Source organism: Eriocheir sinensis, chromosome 45 (genome assembly GCF_024679095.1).
Source record: "Eriocheir sinensis breed Jianghai 21 chromosome 45, ASM2467909v1, whole genome shotgun sequence".
NCBI classification, from domain to species: domain Eukaryota; kingdom Metazoa; phylum Arthropoda; class Malacostraca; order Decapoda; family Varunidae; genus Eriocheir; species Eriocheir sinensis.
This window is the reverse complement of record NC_066553.1, coordinates 10,707,631-10,728,835: the sequence shown is the minus strand read 5'-3', so window position 1 is coordinate 10,728,835 and position 21,205 is coordinate 10,707,631. Positions and strand designations below refer to the sequence as shown.

Genomic DNA, 21,205 nt, shown 5'->3' with positions numbered 1-21,205 from the left:
GACTCTTCAACAAAGATCGTGTAAACCGTAGAGGTGGTGGTGTCGCCCTTTTTGTCAAAAGCTATTTGCAACCCACTGACAGAACACCAGGAGACAGTAACGTAGAGCATTTGTACGTGCGAGTAAACATTGCAAAGGTCAATTTAAATATATCTGTCACCTACAGGCCTCCGGGGCAATCACTCGATGCCGATCTTGAAATGTACAGCGTTTTAAGGCAGTCACTTAATAACAGCGACTCACTGATATTAGGAGACTTTAACCTCCCCCATATCGACTGGGCGACACTGTCAGGTACAGAAGGCGAGTCACATAGAATGATCGAATTTTTAGAAGAAAATTATCTAAGCCAAATGGTTTCTGAACCAACTCGACAAAATAACATACTAGACCTTGTCATAACGACCCTAGATAACCTAGTCAGTAATGTCACGGTAGGAGAACACATCGGTTCTTGCGATCATAAATTAGTCCGTGTCGACATTAGAGCTCAAACATCAGTGACTGAAAATAAAGTAAAGGTGCCCGATTTCAAAAGAGCTAACTTCGTAGAAATCCGACGAAAACTAATAGAAATGCAACTATCAGATGACGGTAATGTAGAGGACGCCTGGCTAAGCTTTAAAAATCATTTACTCACTCAGCAGAACACATTCGTCCCTTTGTGTGAGAAGCGAAGTAACACTAATAAAAGCCCACCTTGGTTTAATAGCGAAATTAAACACTCAGTCAAGGAGAGAAAATTGTTTTACAGGCTAAAGAAAGAGCAAAGCACGCCCGAAAACATTAGACTTTACCATGATGCCAGGCGACGAGTAAAAAGATTAGTATGTCAGGCAAAGCGTAGATATGAAGAAACTATTGCGGCCAACTGTAAAAATAATCCGAAATCCTTCTTCAGTTACATAAACCACAGAAAGGCTATCAGAAGTGGAACTGGACCGTTAACAAACAGCGACGGTGACTGACAGCCAACACGTTGCAAACCTATTAAACAAATACTTTTCATCGGTGTTTAATACTAACAGTCCTCCCACCACTACCACCAACACTAGTACTAATGTAAATCCCGAGCATGCATTGCCTAACTTTGAAATAACAACCGATGAAGTCTTGAAAGCCCTCCAATCACTTAAAACAAATAAAAGTCCTGGACCTGGCAAAGTATATCCTACTCTGCTCAAAGAAACAAAGAGCGAAATAGTCTCCCCCCTCACAACCGTATTCAATATGTCCTTGCGACAAGGCATCGTCCCTTCGGATTGGAAAAAGGCTAACGTGACACCGATTTTTAAGAAAGGAGACAAAAAAGTACCAGGTAATTACAGACCCATTAGTCTAACTTCCGTTGTAGGTAAGCTACTTGAGAGCATAATTAGAGACAAAATTGTGAGCTACCTTGAAAGCCCACTCATTGATTAGGGACTCACTACACGGCTTCCGTAACAAAAGATCCTGCCTATCAAACCTATTGACCTTTTATAACGACCTCTTCACGGTTTATGACGTAACCAAATCACTGGACGTTGTCTATCTTGACTTCCAGAAAGCGTTTGATAAAGTCCCACATCATAAATTACTTTAACAAATTAAAGCAAATAGGTATTGACGGTCAAGTACACCAATGGATCGCGAATTGGTTGAGCAACAGAAAACAAAGAGTGGTGATTGACAGATTTAACTCAGAGTGGGCGCCGGTCACTAGTGGCGTCCCTCATGGCTCGGTTCTTGGCCCAGTGCTCTTCATTATTTGCATCAACAATGTGGATGTCGGACTCAATAATCCCATTAGTAAATTTGCAGACGACACAAAGATTGGTAACTCGGTTCATACTGACGAAGACAGGCAAAGCCTCCAAGAGGATTTGCACAAAATTTCAGCTTGGTCTGATAGATGGGAGATGCCCTTTAACGTAGACAAGTGCCAGGTCCTCCAAGTTGGAACATGGAATAAGAAGTTTGATTATGAAATGCGCGGCGTTAAACTCAAAAGTGTTCAATGCGTTAAGGACTTGGGGGTCAAAATCGCGTCAAACCTCAAATTCTCACAGCAATGCATCGATGCAGCTAGCCTCATTAAAAGAAACTTTTTATTCAAGAATAAAGATGTAATACTTCCACTCTACAATAGTTTAGTCAGACCCCACTTGGAATATGCTGTGCAGTTTTGGTTTCCCCACCATGCAAAGAACATTGCTAAATTAGAAGGTGTTCAGCGTCGGGCAACAAAAATGATCCCTTCCTTGCGCAACAAATCTTACGAAGAAAGGCTTTCCACCCTTAACATGTTCGCTCTTGAGAAACGTCGCCTCCGAGGAAAACTGGTCGAATGTTTTAAAATACTTAATGGTTTCACGAATGTAGACAGATCAACATTGTTTATGATCGATGACACTTTGCGTACGAGGAACAATGGCGTAAAACTCATATGTAGACAAGTAAATTCAGACTGCACCAAATTTTTCTTCACTAATGTTGTAGTGCGAGAATGGAATAAGGTCCCACCGTAAGTGGTCCAGTGTAACACGGTTGACTCCTTCAAAAACAATCTCGACTGTCACTTCCTTCAACTTAATATCAACTAGAGTTGAAATGCATCGTTTTGGAGCCTTCTGATTAATGTAGAATCACTTAGGTTTAAGGACAGACCACCTAGTCTGCACCATGGGGTCTGTGTGGTCTGATTTTCTTTGTAAATCTATGTAAATCTGGCAGGTGAAAAATAAACATTACAAGAATAACAATGACTGGCGAGGCGGTGCAAGAGTCGCCTCGTGAGGCCTAGTGTGGACACAGCTTTAGAGTCGATAGATTACGTCACTATAATAACACATAGCCTAGTCATATTCACATACATAAATTACTCTAGCTAGAATGTAAAGCCTTATATTATATAAATATATGTTTGTCACTCAACAGGTATAGCGGTTCGTCGGTTTAACTCGGTTACTGGAGTGAGCGCCAAGAAAATAAAGCGACTTTGCGCCTGCGCGTTTCTTTCACGATACCTTACCAAGATTAAATAAATAAACGATCAATAATTATCGATTAATGCTATAAATAAAGACGCTTATTGAAGTAACTGTATTTAGCAACGTGTATAAAAATAATTGTAAGAAGTGAGTAGTGAGGTCTCAAAATGTCTGCAGTCAGTTGTTGCCATGACAACGTTGACCACAACTTTTTTAATGTATTTGTGAAGTTCCGATCTCCACAGTCCGATTACCTTTTACAAAGATGATCCAATCTTTGCATTCCGATCGCCAATTGCTGTTCCGATCAGATCGGAAGATCGGACGATTGGATTGATGATCGAATGTGCCCAGCTCTGATATATATATATATATATATATATATATATATATATATATATATATATATATATATATATATATATATATATATATATATATATATATATATATGGGTAAGCGGTGGCTGAAGTGGTAGCGTGCTGAGCCCACATTCACCACGTGATGGACGATGGACGACACGAGTTCGAATCCCCACGCTACCACCTCGGATTTTTCAGTCACCGCCGAGTGGCTTAAAACTACCCACATGCTGTCCTGAAGACCACCCATCAACCCGGACCGTAGAGGAAACCGTCCAAGAATCAAGAACGAGTTCGGGGGGCAGCATGGCGCCACTATAAACACTTGCCTGCGCCATGACAGGCTGGGGCCGAATACCAACCAGCCCCCTCAAGCAAGCCTACCGGCGCAATAGGCGTAGACGTAATAAAAAAAAAATATATATATATATATATATATATATATATATATATATATATATATATATATATATATATATATATATTCCTCTGCCTCTTGACTACCGACCTCATCTAGTATTCTTCTTTGAAGGACTGATTTATTACTTACCTGAGGAAAATAATTATTATCAGTGTTTCTTACACACCTGCTGGGCACATTTGATTTTTTTTTCTACAGCTAAGGAGACAGTTCAAGGGCGTAAAGGAAAATTACAAAAAAAAGCCCGCTACTTATTGCTCCAGAATATAGGTCAAAGGAGTGGCCAAAAAGAGAAGTCAATTTCGGGAGGAAAGGTGTCCTGATACCCTCCTCTTGAAAGAGATCAAGTCGTAGGCAGGAGGAAATACAGATGAAGGAAGACTGTTCCAGAGCTTACCAGCGTGAGGGATGAAAGAGTGAAGATGCTGGTTAACTCTTGCATAAGGGGTTTGGACAGTATAGGGATGAGCATGAGTAGAAAGTCTTGTGCAGCGGGGCCGCGGGAGGGGTGAGGCATGCAGTTAGCAAGTTCAGAAGAGCAGTCAGCATGAAAATATCGATAGAAAATAGAAAGAGAGGCAACATGGCGGCGGAATTTAAGAGGTAGAAGGCTGTCAGTACGACGAGGAGAGCTGATGAGACGAAGAGCCTTTGACTCCACTCTGTCAAGGAGAGCCCCTCCACACATGAGATGCATACTCCATACGAGGGCGGACAAGGCCCCTGTAAATGGATAGCAACTGTGCGGGGGAGAAGAACTGGCGTAGACGGTACAGAACGCCCAGCCTCGAGGAAGCTGAACAGACTCCAGTGGTAAGCAGTTGCCTCGAACAGTAATCTGTAAATCATTATGAACAAACAATTTCTTATATGAAGTAGAAAATTGCCTTACTGTTGGATTATTATTTCAACCTCCCAAAACTCTTATCAGTCCAAATAGCAACTCAAAGTTTTCCTGACATAATCTGAATGTCATCGAAAAATTAAGGGTGGGTTCTGGAGTAGCAAATAAGGTTTCATATAGGTAATGTAGGCTTCTTATGCTGAAGAGAAAACCAAGAAAGCCTGTCTTCCTATTAGATGATATAACGAGCTGCCCATCTTTTATTTTATCAGCACTATTATGTTGCATGGGGCATTTAATTGTAGCCAGTTGCGTGAAGATTTTTAGAATTTTATTATGTCAAACAATGAGGTCTAGGTAGGGCGTAGTCAGGTCAAAGCTAAGCCTAGGTAAGGCTGGGAGAAGCAGATACCTGCTTCCTGCCAACCCCAAGATGGCAGACTTGACTTCACATTTCTCCACCGCGCGCAGCCTGCTCTTAATCTTACTCCATGATTGTAACCTAATTTTCACCCTTCCTCACCCTAACTGACCTTTCATTAACAAAAATACCAAGAATATATTAAGTTATGTACTTTGGATAGGTTGTATCACGTTATTCACCAGAATGAGTTTAAACTTTGTTCTCCAAAGTGTAATTGAAAACTTATTGAACCCTTCAAAGGAATCTTTCTTCAATGGAAACCCCTGATTTTTTTTTGTTTTCCTTAGCTGCATATTTCAGTTCAGTAGAATAATGGTATTGCTCCATGTTAATTTCAGTCCTGTTCTCCAAAGTGTAAAAATAGGCCTTTTCTGGGGGGTTTGGGTACCTGCCCCCTATAAACCCCAGGAATGCTGAACGTAAATGTGTTATTTCCATTCTCATGTTAGTAGTAACCGATCAATATCAAGAAACCTTTCGTTCCTAAAAGTGTAAATGTGAGCCTGTGCGCTCCCTAACAAACTGTAAAATTTGACTTGTGCACTGTGAAGTGGCTCGAGTTGTCACCTTTGGTGGAAAATATAATTTTCCTTGATGCTTGCCGTTCACGAATCTTTCGTGAATGATGGAAGTATACAATACTTTATATTAATAATTACTCTCAGTATAGTGTGGAGGAAGCTCATTAATGATTTTGTCCAAAAGGCAATTGAATATATCCCCATCATCGATCACATAAACTGCACTTTAAATATGGAGGCTAAAACAGTATCTCCATAAAGAACAACTTCTCGAAAATCACCTCGGAGCGATAAAGTCGCCACTAATACCATTAACCCAGCTTGTTGTTGTTGTTGATGCCACAGCGTGTCGCGAGTGTTCTACTCGCGGGGGTACCTCACCCCCCCTTCCTTCCACCCCTGCTTCTCCCCATTCAGCAGCCTCCCTTCTCCTGCCTGCCTCCCCCTCCTCGCTAGTGCCTTCTCCCTGCATCTCATTCTTCCCCTCCACTCCTCCAGCCGCTTCTCTCCTCTCCTCCCCTCTCCCCTCTCCTCACCCGCCATCTCCCCTCTCCACACCCGCCAAACTTCCCTTCCCTTCTGCCGCCGCGGACTCTCATTCATCACCTCCCTCTTCCCTTTCCTCCACCTCTTCCCTCCCTTCCGTCTCTTCCTGCTCTTCCTCTCATTCTCTCTCCTTGTCCTCCACCACCTCACCTCCCCCCTCCTCTGCTACCGCTACCTCCCCCGCCTCCTCCTCCTCCCCCGCCTCCCTCCCTCTCCCCTCCTCCTCCCCCCCTATTCCCCCTCCTACCCCGCCTCCGCCACCACCTCAGCCACCTCCTCCTCCCCCCTTCCCCCTTCGACGTCATCCCCTTCCTCTCTCTCCTTCTCCCACTCATCGTCCTCCTCCTCCTCCTCCTCCTCCTCCTCCTCCTCCTCCTCCTCCTCCTCCTCCTCCTCCTCCTCCTCCTCCTCCTCCTCCTCCTCCTCCTCCTCCCCTGTTGCCGCCCCTCCCTCTCCTCCTGTAGCGGCTTCCCTTCCGTCTACTGACAAAGTTAATAAGAGGAAAGTACTGGTGGTTGGGGACTCTCAAGTCAGGTTCATTGACAGGTACTTTTGTTCAAGGGATAAGGAAAATAGGCTTCGAGTGTGCTTTCCTGGGGGCGGGCATCCAACACGTATCTGACAGAATGGAGGAAATTTTAGCGGGGGAGGAGACACAACCTATCGTCTTCTGCAGTTTCGGTGGTAATGACATCAGTAAAGTGGGTAGCTAAGAGATATTTCGGCGCTTCAGGGAATCGTTCGCTAAAGTGAGGGACTTCGGGGGGGGGGTGCCGGCCGTTTGTGGTGTTCTGCCGAGGAGGGGGGTGGGAGAGGGATGGCTTTCCAGAGCCTTAGCAGTAAACAGCAGGCTGGCGGCCCACTGTAAGCGAAATGGTTGGCTTTTCCTTGATAATTGGGACCTCTTCTATAATAAAGGCACCTTGTATGCCAAGGATGGCGTGCACCTGTCACTCCAAGGGGTGGAGGTTCTCGCAGACTCCCTCGAGCGATCACTTAGCACCCTACAGGATTTTTTAGAGTTGGCGAGGGGGGAGGGCCTGTCATCAGTGGCTATGCATCGCAGCCTGGGACTAGGGGGCGCAGGAGAAATCGAAAGGATATAAGAAAGGATGGGCTAACGGCTTATTACACCAACAGTAGGAGTCTCAGGAACAAGATAGATCTACTGAGGGGGAAAGCATGTGTCGAGAAATTCGACATTATAGCTATCACGGAAACGTGGGTGGATACTGCAAACAAAAACTTCATGTCGGAGTATGAAATAGATGGTTATCAGATGTTTCGCAAAGATAGAAAGGGAAGAAGGGGAGGGGGGGTGGCACTTTATGTTAAAGACACACTTAAATGTTCCGCTAACAATTCTGTTTAACAAATGACGACTCAGAATCGGTTTGCGTGGACGTCCACAAAAGGAAAGACAAACTAATTCTAAGGGTTCTTTACAGGCCACTCAACCTTAGCAGGCAGGACACTGATATATTACTGCAAGAGGTAGGCAGGGCGAGCAGGAGCAAAAATGTCTGCATAATGGGGGATTTTAACTATAGGAACATAGATTGGGAAGGCGTGGTAGGTGATCTAGAGTCTGAGGATTTTCTGAAAGTAATACAAGATAGTTTTCTCAAGCAGACTAACTGAGCCCACCAGGGGTAATAACATTTTGGACTTGGTCTTAATTAACACCGAGAATATGATCAGCGAGCTAGATGTTGGGGGAGAATTAGGTGGCAGCGATCACAAGGAAATTAGGTTTAAATTAGACTGGGCGGTGACCCATGAACTCAACCCTGTGTTGGTGCCTGACTTTAGAAGAGCTGATTATGAGGGGCTCAGAAAACACCTAGAGGAGGTAAATTGGGAAACCTTAGGGCTGGATGAGGGCCAGATCTCAGGGCTGGAACCGGAAAGACAGGGGAACCATGTAGAAATGATCTACAATAATTTAGTTAGAGAAATTGCAGAAGGTCAAAGACAGCATATCCTTTACCAAGCACGTAGGAAGGAAAATAACGACCCCAAATGGATGACCCGCAGACTCAAGCATGAAATAGGCTTGAAGAGAGGAATTTATAGGAAAATAAAGAACGGAGAAATCCACCTCAGGGGTAAGTATGTTGAGCTAGCTAGGTCGGTGAAGAAGAACACCCGCCTAGCAAAAAGAAATTATGAGATTAGGGTAGCCAACGAGGCCAAGAGCGATCCCAAGGGCTTCTTCAAATTGTACAGAACTAAAACAAGGGACATAATTAGACCGTTGAAAACAAACACGGGCGAGCTCGTTGAGAATGGAGAAAATATGAGTCAAATGATGAATAACTATTTCCTCTCATTTTTCACGCAGGAAAATCTAACAACCATTCCGGAGAGAGTTCAGATATATGAGGGTGACGAGAACGACAAGTTGAGGGATGTGATCATCACTAGGCAAGTAGTCCAGGATAAGATTGGTAGGTTGAAGAAAAACAAATCGCCGGGCCCAGACGAAGTATTCCCAAGGGTTCTGAAAGAGTGCAAGAAAGTCCTTAGTGGCCCTCTTGCCGATAGCTTTAAGATGTCGGTAAATTCTGGGTATGTGCCCAATCAATGGAAAGTAGCTAATGTGACGCCGGTTTTCTAAAAGGGAGACAAGTCAGCCACCTCAAACTATCGCCCAATTAGCTTAACATCAGTTGTAGGAAAGATGCTGGAGTCAATTATAGCCCGGAGCATTCGGGACCATCTAGAAAAGCATAATTTAATTCATGATTCACAGCATGGGTTCACAAAGGGTAGGTCTTGCCTTACTAACCTGTTGTCCTTCTACACTAAAGTAATCGAGGCGGTTGACCGAGATGAAAACTATGACATATTATATCTAGATTTCAGTAAAGCATTCGACAAAGTCCCTCATCACCGGCTATTACTAAAATTACAGGCTCACGGCGTATATGGGAAAGTTTTCAACTGGATCAGGGCGTGGCTTAGTGATAGGAAGCAGAGAGTGCAAATCAATGATAAAAAATCTGAGTGGGGCAGTATTACGAGTGGAGTCCCACAAGCGTCGGTGCTGGGTCCTCTGCTCTTTATTATTTACATCAATGACTTGGACACAGGAATTAGTAGTGATGTCAGTAAGTTCACAGATGATACCAAGATCGGTAGAGTAATCCAATCAGACAGCGACGCTACTGTTCCCCAGGATGAGCTTGACAGACTATATGAGTGGGCAGGGAAGTGGCAGATGGAATTCAATGTCGGGAAGTGTAGCATTTTGAGTATAGGTAGGAATAACCCCTTACACAATTACTCCTTAAATGACACTCCTCTAAGCAGGTCTGGGCGTGAGAGAGACTTAGGAGTCCTAGTGAGCGCTGACCTCCGTCCTAGGGCTCAATGCATTCAGGCTAAAAATCGGGCAAACAGAGTACTAGGTCTCATCTCAAGGAGCGTGAGCAATAGGAGCGCTGAAGTCATCCTCAAACTTTACTTAGCACTAGTTAGACCTCATCTCGATTATGCAGTTCAGTTCTGGTCCCCCTACTATAGAATGGATATCAAGATGTTAGAATCTGTACAGAGGAGGATGACGAAGATGATATAGGGGGTGAGAAACTTGCCTTATGAAGACAGGCTGAAGCAGTTAAATCTACACTCTCTAGAAAGGCGAAGGTTGCGCGGAGACTTGATCGAAGTCTATAAATGGATGAAGGGATTTAATAAAGGGGATGTCAATACAATTTTGAGAGTGAAGGAGCCAGGTAGGACGCGTGGCAATGGTTTTAATTTAGACAAATTCAGATTCAACAAAGACATAGGCAAGAATTGGTTCACCAATAGAGTGGTGGACGAATGGAATAGGCTTGGGAGCCATGTTGTGGGTGCCAATACCACAGATACATTCAAGAAGGGGTTAGATAAAGCCATGGATGGTGAGGTAAGGTGGGGTTGAGTGTACAGGAGCTGCCTTGTATAGGCCAACCAGCCTCTTGCAGACTCATTACGTTCTTCTTCTTCTTATGTTCCTTCTCTTTCTTTTATCTGTCTCCCTTTCCCTCCTTCTCTTTTCTCCTCTCCTCTTCTCCTCTTCTCTCCGTTCCTCCTCTTCTCCTCTCCTCTCCTTCCCTCCTCCCCTTTATTCTTCCTCTCCTCTACCTCTCTTCTCTCCTCCTTCTCTCTATCCTTGCCTCTCATTCTCTCCTCTCCTCCCCTCTCTCCCTCCTCACTGCTCTCCTCTTCGACTCTTCCTCTCTCTTTCTTCGACTCTCTCTCTCTCTCTCTCTTTTCTATCTCTGTATGTGAAAAGAAACCATGGGGAAAGGAGGCAACAAGATATTTTACCAAAATACTTTTTTTCCATTCATTACAAAATTGACGACTGACTCGATAATAATAAGAGAAGTTGCACTAATGCCTCTGTAATGAAACCTAAGGTGAGGCAGCAGCAAGGCAGTCAGGAGGCGTTGTTCATTCATTACGAAGGTGACGACTGGCTGGAATGACAATCACATCGGGGACGCTCAGCCCATTAGCAACTTAACTGAACGAGGCATTTCTCTTCAGTATCGTGATATTTTTCTAATGATTATCAATATCGTCTTTTCAACAACAACACTCACATATGTATGTATCTTCAATGAATGTTAGTAAGAATAATGAAAAAAATATAAATACTGGACAGTATCATTTACGATCGACTTAAAACAAAAACAGGCAGTACACTATTTTTTTTAAATTCTTGGAGCCTTACATAAAGCAGAATTGAAAATTTCATCAATCAAAAGTAACATTAGCCCCATGCACTTGTGTTAAAAAAAAAAAAAATCTGAAATGCCCAAGGGTAGATATCGACATGTGAAACATGATAAAAGTTCCTTTACTTTGGCAAGTCTTAGACATCAACTCTCACTGAAATAGACTAGGTGGCTGTATATCAGGTAAGGACAACATCAATTTCCACCAAGATAACATCTCGTTGAGAAAAGCGGCTGGTCGCTGCAATAACTTACTTTACTGGCGATGAAGACCGGCAGAAAGACCCAGCTCATGAGTTGCAACAGGATGATGGACTGTAAGAGATAATAACGTATAAGTATACTTGTTAAAATAGATCTGAGAAGGGTATAATGAGAGCTGGAAGCGGAAATTGAGGGTAATAATTCTGATGTGAGCACAATAGAGGTCCTTCTCTCACACTGCGTCCCTGCTCCTAAAACAGTAAACTAAAAGTCCGTAGATATGGACTTTTCTATATTGCATTTTGCTCGTGACCTTTGTCAATTGTCACATTTGCCCTGAGGGAAACCGCTAGTGACTTGCGCACACTCTGAGTTAACTCCATTGTGAGAAAATATACAGTTGAATGAGAATGAAGTTCCACCTAAATCAAAACAAGTGAGTTAACTGTTAAGCTCCCCGAGCTTGTACCTCATACTAAGAGTAATAGAATTGATCAATATTAATTTAGTACTTGGCTTAGTCACAAAGCGTAGGATGGTGCGGTTGATTAATTGAGTGATTGGACTACAATCATGGCGCCGCAACTGCACCGATCATATGGTCCCGAATAAAATGACCTCGTATAAAATCGTAAAATTAAAAGAAGTTAAAAGTCGTATAACTATAAAAAGTTTAAGTGCTAAATAGAAATTCTAAAACCATTATCAAATAAACCGCCATTGGTTGTAAACCTTTATTGCATATGGAGGATACCAACCCCATGAAGGTAGTCTATGACCTCATATCCTAGGGAGGGCATTCTCCCCTAGAACCAGAGAGAGATCCCCGTCGTGGTGACGAAACTTGAAGCGAGGTAGGCGGCACCACCAACCGTGGTGGCTTGCCTACCTCGATAGGGCTCGATGTCTGCTGACCACGTAAACCAAGTACTCCCCCGTCATTACTAGTAGAGGAGGCCTACTGGTGATGTTGCCCGCACCCGCCCTTTTACCACCTAGGACAGGGCTATTGTCTCCCTACGTGTTTGCCGTGCGTGGCGTACCGTGCACTCCCCGTGCTCTCTCATCTGGGAGTTGAGTCCACCGCGGGGCGGGATGTAGTTCCCCTTGGTGAGCAACACGCTCCTTTGGTGGAAGGGTTGGGGTAAGACGGGTGGTTCAGTGTGGTCCTGCTGAATCAATCGGCTGTTCATATGTTGCCTAGGTTCAAGCGGTCACATTCGAGTGGGCGATCGCAACGGTCCCGCGGCCGCCGTTAAAGGCATGGCAGTGCACGTGTATACTTTCCCATTACCCCTGGGGCTGTTGGGTGCGGTCTGGCTCCAACATCCAGCCTCCCCTTGTTGGGCTCCGTGGTGGGTGGGAGTGTGAGGAAGTTAATCAAAATCACTAGTGCATGAGTACTATCACTCCACTGCCCCGGCCTGCCTCCCTTCCTGACGTCCGCCTGCTCCCCGATTCTCCTAAAGTCTAAACGGTCCTCTCTCATCGTCACCTTGGAGACTTTCACGGCTCCTGGTGGTGCCTCTGGAAAGTCCCTAACCCCTAGAGGGTTTGCCCAAGACAAGTCCGTGAGACAAAAATGTCCACGGGATAGTTCACGTAAATCTGTAAACTCCCAAGTCTCCCAAGTAAAAGTCATGTCCGGCATGTATGAACCTGTTTTATATGAGAAGTACATTGTAGTTAAGTTTGTGGATGGCTGTTCGATAAACGATCTGGATATTTTAAGTACACCGTTTCCTGATCAAGGTGTGTGGCCGTGAGCTCAAGATAATGCAACAAGGGGACGGGAGCTTACTGACTGAAGTATCGTCACTTGAAGAGAGCTCAAATCTCCGCGCCCTTACCTCTGTTTCTGGTGCATAAGTGTCCTGCTCTCCACATGCCACCATGAACCAATCTCGGATTGTTGTCTTTTCACAAGTCCTTCCCCGCTTTTCAGAAGAGATACTGTTAGGCGAACTCAAAAACTACGATGTGGGTTCAGTACGCCGTGTGCAACGAAATGTAGACGAAATTCTCACATTTACACCAACCCTATTTATTACTTCCAACCGATTAGTACTGCCCAAGACCGGCAGGTCTTGGGCCTTGGGTCTTGGGTAATGTGAAGCCCATGTCCCCAACCCCAGAAGATGCTTCTATTGTCAAGCGTATGGTCACGTCACCAAGACCTGTCGACGCTTGAAAAACGGCCTTGCAAAAATATGTGTCCTGTGGTATGGAATAACCCCTGTGACGACTGCCCTGGCCCTGTAAGGTGTTACCACAATGGTGAGCCTCACCCTGCCTCATCAAAGGATTGTGAGCGCTTCCTCTTTGAAAGGGAAGTAATCAACATACGCAACCAGGATAGGGTGCCCTTTGCTGAGGCGAAACAACTTTCCCTAACAAAGATGTCTATCCCGAGAATGACATATGCCACTCCCCATCGCCATTCTACCACTGCCAAGTCGGTTCCCCACACAACCTCAATTTATGCCTGATTAGGCGCCTCATCCCCTCAGATGCCTGCTGATGGCCGCAGTGAGAACCGTCAATAGAAGCGCACGCGCAGTAAGGAGTCCCTTGGGGACACTCCTCCTGCTAAAGTGCCTTTTCCAGCGCCCGCTTTTTGGTTGCTAGAAGAATCCCGGGTGCCGGCTGCGGCCGCTACCCCTGCACCAGTGGCCCCGGCTGACCCTCGGCCGGTGACAGCTGCTGCCCGAGGTCATGGTGCGGCTTTACCGGCGCCCGTGTCCTCCGCTTCCACACAGTCTGCGCCGGTGGCTCCACCCGTGTCTCCCTCCCTTGCCGCTTCGTCGGAGTGGCGGAAGGTTTGGGGGGGGAGGGTAAGGAAGCCACCGGCAGGAGCAGGAGGCAGGGAGACATTAGATCTTCGTTGGCCTGTCACATCGGCCATTGGGCCGAAAAAGAATACACTAACGCGGGGGCCAACCCTCCAGCGAAAGCCCGGTGTTAAGGCAGAGAGGTGTATCTCCCGGGGACGCCCTGAATAAACAAAATTAAGATTCAAGATCGTTCAGTGGAACTGCATCGGGTTGCGAGGAAGCAGGGAGGAACTCCAACTACTAATTAAAGACTCCCAGCCACAGTGTATAGACCTCTGCATACTGAACACCAGCCATCCAACACGCTACCACATGCAAACTGACACAGTAATTACTGACCTCTCACTCAGCTCCCCCGATGCATACCGGAACTTCAGGTGGGAAATATCAGAGGATCTACATGGCAGCGACCACTACCCAATCTTCATCTCCCATTCCACTTTCCAACCGTCACCTCGATTACCGCGTTGGAAATTAGATCGAGCACACTGGAAAGTTTTTTAAACCATGGCTCACACGGAGACAACAATTGCTGACTTTGATATAACTGAGGGTGAAGTTACATTTTGTACGGCGCACAGTCACCGGGCGGGAGAACCTAAAATCCCACAGACAACGGGAAATGCATTACGTCGGTCTGTGCCATGGTGGTCTGATGAGTGCTAGCAGGCACTGGCTTGCCGTCGCCGGGCCTTCAACCGTCACAAGAGGCATAAGAAAGAGCTCAACCATATTGCCTACAAGGAAGCACGAGCACAAGCACGGCGGACTGTGGAAGAAGCACGACGATCATCATTTGCCGGTCATGGATCCTCACTTAATTCAAAAACACAAACGACACAGGTGTAGAAAAGGGTGGACAAAATATGAGGAAAGTTTTCAATAAGGCCGCCACCTGCATTGAACATGAACAATGACATAATATTAGGGGGAGGCGGTGGCTGAGTCGTCAGAGTAACGGCTCCGTGTTCAGGAGGACGAGAGTTCAATCCCCGCCCGGTGCCACCAAGCTGGGATTTTTCAGCCGCCGCCGAGTGGCTTAAAGCTACCCACATGCGGGACAGAAGACCACCTATCAACCCGGACTCTAGATTCTAGGATCAAAGATGAGCTCTGGGAGGGCAGCATGAGCCAATGCAAGATGGCGCCACTATAAACACTCGCCTGCGCCAGGACGGGCTGGGCCAACCATCAGGACCCACCGGAAAGAAGCCTTGGACCGACCATCAGGATCCACCGGGAAGAAGCCTACCGGCGCAATAGGCCGCAATGTAAAGAAAAAAAAAATGAGGGAGCGGCGAAGTCGCCGACGTCATAGCCAGTGCATTTGCTGCTGTGTCTCTACGCGGCTCTAGACCTCCTGAAGTACGCCGGCACATGGAAGAACAGGAGAGACGCCATGGCACAGCTCTGTTTTCTAAACTGCCCTCTTTTGGACTCTATCCTTTTCTATGTTCCTTTATCTCCAGTTTCCTTTCCGGACGTAATATTTCTGCTGTGGTAGACGGTCACTGTTCTTCCCCTAAACCTATCAACAATGGTGTTCCACAGGGCTTTGTCCTATCACCCACTCTCTTCCTGTTATTCATCAACGATCTTCTTTCCATAACAAAATCACCAATCCACTTATACGCTGCCCGTCGAAGAGGAGTCACCTTGTCGTGGTGACGGGACTCAAGCGTGGTCGGCGGCATCACCTATCGTGGTGGCTTGCCTACCTCGATGGGGCTCGATGTCCACAGACCTCGTGGACTAAGTGCTCCCCCGTCATCACCGGTAGAGGAGGCCTACTGGTGATGTTGCCTGCGCCCGTCTTTTTACCACCTAGAGCAGGGCTATTGTCTCTCCACGTGTTTGCCGTGCGCGGAGTCCCGTACACTCCCCGTGCCCTCTCATCTGGGAGTTGAGTCCACCGCGGGGCGGGGTGTAGTTCCCCTCGGTGGGCAACACGCTTCTTTGGTGGGAGGGTTGGGGTAAGACAAGTGATTCACTGTGGGCGTGCTGAATCAATCGGCTGGTCATGCTTTGGCTAGGGTCAAGCGGTCACTGCCGGGTAAGCGATCACAACGGTCCTGCGGCCGCCGTTAATCGCCTGGCAGTGGCTGCGTATACTTCCCCATTACCCCTGGGGCTGTTGGGTGCGGTCTGGCCCCAACATCCAGCCTCCCCTTGTTGGTCACCGTTGTGGGTGTGGATGGGTAGAAATACACTGTGTATGGATATAAATACACTGCCCCGGCCTGCCTCTATTCCTGATGTCCGCCCGTCCTCAGAAACTCCCACACGGTCCTCTCTCATCGCCAACTTGGAGCCTTTCATGGCTCTTGGTTGTGCCTCTGGAAAGTCCTTAACTCATTGAAGGTCTGCCCAAGACAAGCCCATGCGACAAAAAGGTCAACGGAATAGTTCAGTAAGTTCACGTAAACCTGGGGGCTCCTCAGTCTCCCAAATAGAAGTTATGCCTGGCATATATGAGCCTGTTTCATTTCATAGGTACATTGTTGTCAAGTCTATGGATGGCTGTTCGATAAATGAACTCGATATTTTTTTAAGGACATCGCTGTCGGGTCACGGCTTGTGGCCGTGAGCCCAATATCATGCCACAACGGGACGGTAGCCTGTTGGTTGAAGTTTCGTCACATGAAGAGAGTTCAAAGCTCCCCGCCCTTACCTCTGTCCCTGGTGCATCAGTGTCTTTTTTCCAATGCCACCATGCACCAATCTCGGGGAGTTGTCTTTTCACGGGACCTTCTCTGTTACTCAGAAAAGAGGTTGGTGAACGAACTCAAACACTAAGATGTGACATTAGTGCGACGAGTTTAACGAAAAGTAGACGGATTACTCACACCTACACCAACCCTGTTCCTTACTTTCAACCGATTAATACTGCCCAAAACTGTCAAGATGACCTGGCTAAATCTTAATGTGACGCCCTATGTTCCCAACCCCAGAAGGTGCTTTCACTGTCAAGCGTATGATCATGTAACCCAGACCTGTCGGCGCGTTAAAAACGGCTTGGCAAAAATATGTGTGTCCTGTGGTATGAATAACGACGGTGACGACTACCCTGGACCTGTGCGTTGTTACCACTGTGGTGAGCCTCCTCCTGCCTCATCAAAGGATTGTGCAGCGCTTCCTCTTTGAAAGGGGAGTACTCAAAATACCCAGCCAGGAAAGGGTACCCTTCGCTGATGAGAAACAACTTGCCCTAACAAAGATGTCCAACACCGGAATGACATATGCCGCTGCCCTCAATGCCCATGCCCATCGCCGTTCAATCACTGCTAAGTCTGTTCCCTCCAAAACCTCAATTCTGCCTGAAAAGGCCACGTCATCGTCCCAGACGTCTGCTGACTGCGGCATTGAGCCCCATCAGCAGAAGCGCACTCGCAGTGAGTATTTTGGGGACGCAGATCCTGCTAAAGTTCATTTCCAGCATCCGCTTCTGGGTCGCTGAAAGAATCCCGGGTGCCGGCTGCAGCTGCCACCCCTGCACCAGTGGGCCCGGCTGACCCTCAGCCGGTGACCGGTGCTGCCCAGGGTCACAGGTGCGATTCTACCGGCGCCCGTGCCCTCTGCCTCCGCATAATCTGTGCCGGGGGCTACATCCGTGTCTCCCTCCCTTGCCGCTTCGTCGGAGTGGCGAAAGGTTGAGGGGGGCAGTGTGAGGAAGCTACCGACAGGAGCAGGAAGACGGGGAAATATAGGTTTTTCCCGGCCTGTCACATCGGTCATTGGGCCGAAAAAGAACACACTAACGCCGGGGTCAACCCTCCACCGGAAACCCGGTGTTACTACAGGGAGGTCCCTCTTCCGGGGCGCCCTGAATAAACAAAATTGATATTCAAGATCTTGCAGTGGAACTGCCCCGGGTTGCGAGGAAGCTGGGAGGAACTCTAGCTCCTAATTAAAGACTCCCAGCCACAGCGTCTATGCCTCCAGGATACACTGTTAGGACCATACGCTCAACCTCCCCCACCCAATTACAGTGCCATATACTCGCGAGCAGTTCCCGCAAAAGCTACTTCGGGAGGTACTTGTCTTCTCATCTCCAACGACATAGTACACACTCCGCTCTCACTTAACTATCCATTCCAGGCTGCTGCTTCTCAAATTCACATAACACGTACATACAATATATGCTCCCTTTATCTCCCAACCAGTACACCAGTCAATCAGCAAGATCTCCTGACACCGGTACGCCAGTTACCCTCACCCTTTCTAATAACTGGCGACTTCAACAGCGTCATACACTATGGGAAGATACCACCAGCAACCCAAGAGAAGTCACTGTTGCATCTGTAATTGAAGACCTAGACCTCTGCTTATTGAACACCGGTCATCCAACAAACTACCATATGCAAACCAACACACGGTCAATTATTGACCTTGTAACGGTGTACAGGGGGGCGTTTAAAGTCGTTGATTGAGACTCATCTTCCTTAAGGTGAATATATTCTTAAGCCTATATGTACAGGAGCGTCTGAGCGAGAGAGACTGCAGGTGTGTGTCAGTCGGACTCTCGTGAAATGAGTGACGAGTTACAGATTGGAAAATAATGAAGTTACAATTGGTCACGTATGTCAAGGTGACCTCCAAGCTTGATGAAATGCTTTGTATACAAACTGAGACGGTAAACACTGACAGCTGACATTCCTATAAGGTGGCGTGATCTATCTGTCGTGGGGGTTTTCCATTGACAATTGTATGCCTAATTCGGGGTGATATTAAATAATAATAATAATAATAATAATAATAATAATAATAATAATAATAATAAGACATTGATATCCTACTATAACAACCTCTCACTCAGTTCCCCCGATGCATACCTGGACTTCAGGTGGGAAATATCAGATGATCTATATGGCAGCGACAACTACCCCATCTTCATCTCCCATTCCACTTTCCAACCGTCACCTCGATTACTGTGTTGGAAATTAGATCGAGAGGACTGGGACCGTTTTCGGACTATGACTCACACAGAGACATCAATTGATGACTTCGAGACAACCGAGGATGCAAGCACCTTTTTTACAGCGCACATTCACCGGGCGGGAGAACTTACAATTCCACAGACAACGAGAAATGCATCACGTCAGCCTGTGCCATGGTGGTCTGACGAGTGCAAGCAGGCACTGGCTTGCCGACGACGGGCCTTCAACCTCTACAAGAGGCAGAGGACAGTTCAACCACATCGCCTACAAGAAAGCACGAGCCCAACCACGCAGGACACTGAAAGAAGCACGACGGTCCTCGTTTGCCGGTCATGTATCCTCACCTAACTCACAGACGCAAATGACACAGGTGTGAAAGAGAGTACACAAAATAGCAGGAAAGTTCTCATCGAACCCTCAACCTGCACGTAAAATCAACATTAACATAATAGCAGGGAGCGGTGGCTGAATGGATAGCGAGACGGCCCCGCATTCAGGAGGACGCGAGTTCAATCCCCGACCGGTGCCACCAAGCTTGGATTTTTTAGCCGCAGCCGAGTGGCTTAAAACTACCCACATGCTGTTCAAAAGACCACCTATCAACCCGGACTCTAGGTTCTAGGATTAAAGATGAGCTCCGGGAGGGCAGCATGAGCCAATGCAAGATGGCGTCACTATAAACACTCGCCTGCGCCAGAACGGGCCGGGCCGACCATCAGGCCCCACCGGGAAGAAGCCTTGGACCGACCATCAGGATCCACCGGGAAGAAGCCTACCGGCGCAATAGGCCATGACGTAAAAAAAAAAAAATAAATAAATAAAATAAAAAAAAAAGTCGCCGACGTCATAGCCAGTGCATTTGCTGTTGTGTCTAAGGGGAACTCTAGGGTCTAGACCTCCCGAAGTACGCAGGCAATTGGAAGAACAGGAGAGAGGCCAGCTAGACTGCTCATCTTTCGACACTGAGATACACAACGTTCCATTCTCCATGCGTGAACTACAACCAACTCTTTCCCACTGCAACGACACCTCGCTGCGCCCCAATAATATCCCATATACCATGATCAGACACCTTAGTCTTACCACCACGACTCAGCTGCTCCAAATATACAACAAACTTTGGCAGACTGGCATCATACCAAGTGAATGGCTTCCCATCCGTAAACATGGGAAGGATGGTTCACAGCCCTTACACTACAAACCCATTGCACTAACATCCTGCCTATGCAAACTCCTGTAGAAGATGGTAAACCTCCGTTTAGTTCACCATCTAGAGATCAATGGCCACCTGTCTCCTTACCAGTCAGGGTTTCGGACGATGAGATCAACAGTAGACGCCCTTTTGCGTGTTGAGTCAGCTATATGCCGCTCGTTTGCAGACAGACAACACATCGTATGCATCTTCTTTGACCTCGAGAAGGCTTACGACATGACATGGAGATATGGGATACTAAAGCAGCTCCATGACTTTGCTTTCCGTGGACGGATGCCAAAGTTTACTAAGGGGTTTCTTGAAGATAGACTTTCCGAGTCAGAGTTGGTACCTCATGCCCACCATCCTATGAACAGCAGGAAGGAGTTAGGCAAGGAAGTGTCCTCAGTGTCACCCTCTCGGCGGTGGCCATAAATGGTATTACAACATCGCTCCCTGAGAGGGTGTCGTCCTCCATCTATGTCAGCTACCTGGCAATCTGGTATTCAGTTTTTCGGATGTCCACCGCGGAGCGAAGACCACAATATGCCATCCACAGGACATCCAGATGGGCGGAGAAACATGGCTTTCGATTCTCACCTTCCAAGTCGGATGCCATGCACTATTGCCGCCTGAGAGGCCACCATCGAGACCCTGATCTCATCATGTGCGGATCACGTCTTCCTGTTGCGGAAGAACACAAGTTCTTGGGATTCGTCTTTGATAGGCGCCTCACATGGCATGAGATCTCTCGATCTCTTTCCTGTTCTGTCATGCACTTCTTGGGGCGCTGACCGCACAGTACTCCTACGCCTTTACCAGGCATTCATCAGGTCGAGACTGTACTACGGCTGCGAGGTATACACATCGGCAACAACCGCCCGCCTCAGCACACTTGATGCAGTCCATCACGCTGCAGTCCAACTGTCAACAGGTGCCTTTAGATCACCCCCCTTATCAAGTCTTTTAATTGACGCAGGAGTGCCACCCTTGGGCTTACATAGAGACGGACTCCTAATCAAATTCTAGTACAGACCACAACGCCAACCTAACAACCCTGCATACACCGTTGCTTTAGAAAACAATATAGATATGATGTACAGAAACAAATCTCTCCTTCCTCGCCCCTTTGGTTTCCGTGTCCGGAATGTCATTGGGGATCTTTCACTACCCTACTTCCCTATAGCAGTTTACCAGGTACCCCCCCCCACACCC

The 21,205-nt window shown here is 46.9% G+C and overlaps 1 protein-coding gene across 1 annotated transcript in view; it reads right to left on the bottom strand.

The window, feature by feature from the left end:
* The window catches only part of LOC126980796 (sodium/myo-inositol cotransporter-like), a 170,099-nt gene that overhangs the window by 94,128 nt on the left and 54,766 nt on the right, over window positions 1-21,205 (bottom strand). Inside the window, exon 5 of the mRNA XM_050831081.1 lies at window positions 11,079-11,138. Coding sequence (XP_050687038.1) covers window positions 11,079-11,138 — 60 coding nt within the window. The remainder of the gene's footprint in view (window positions 1-11,078; window positions 11,139-21,205) is intronic.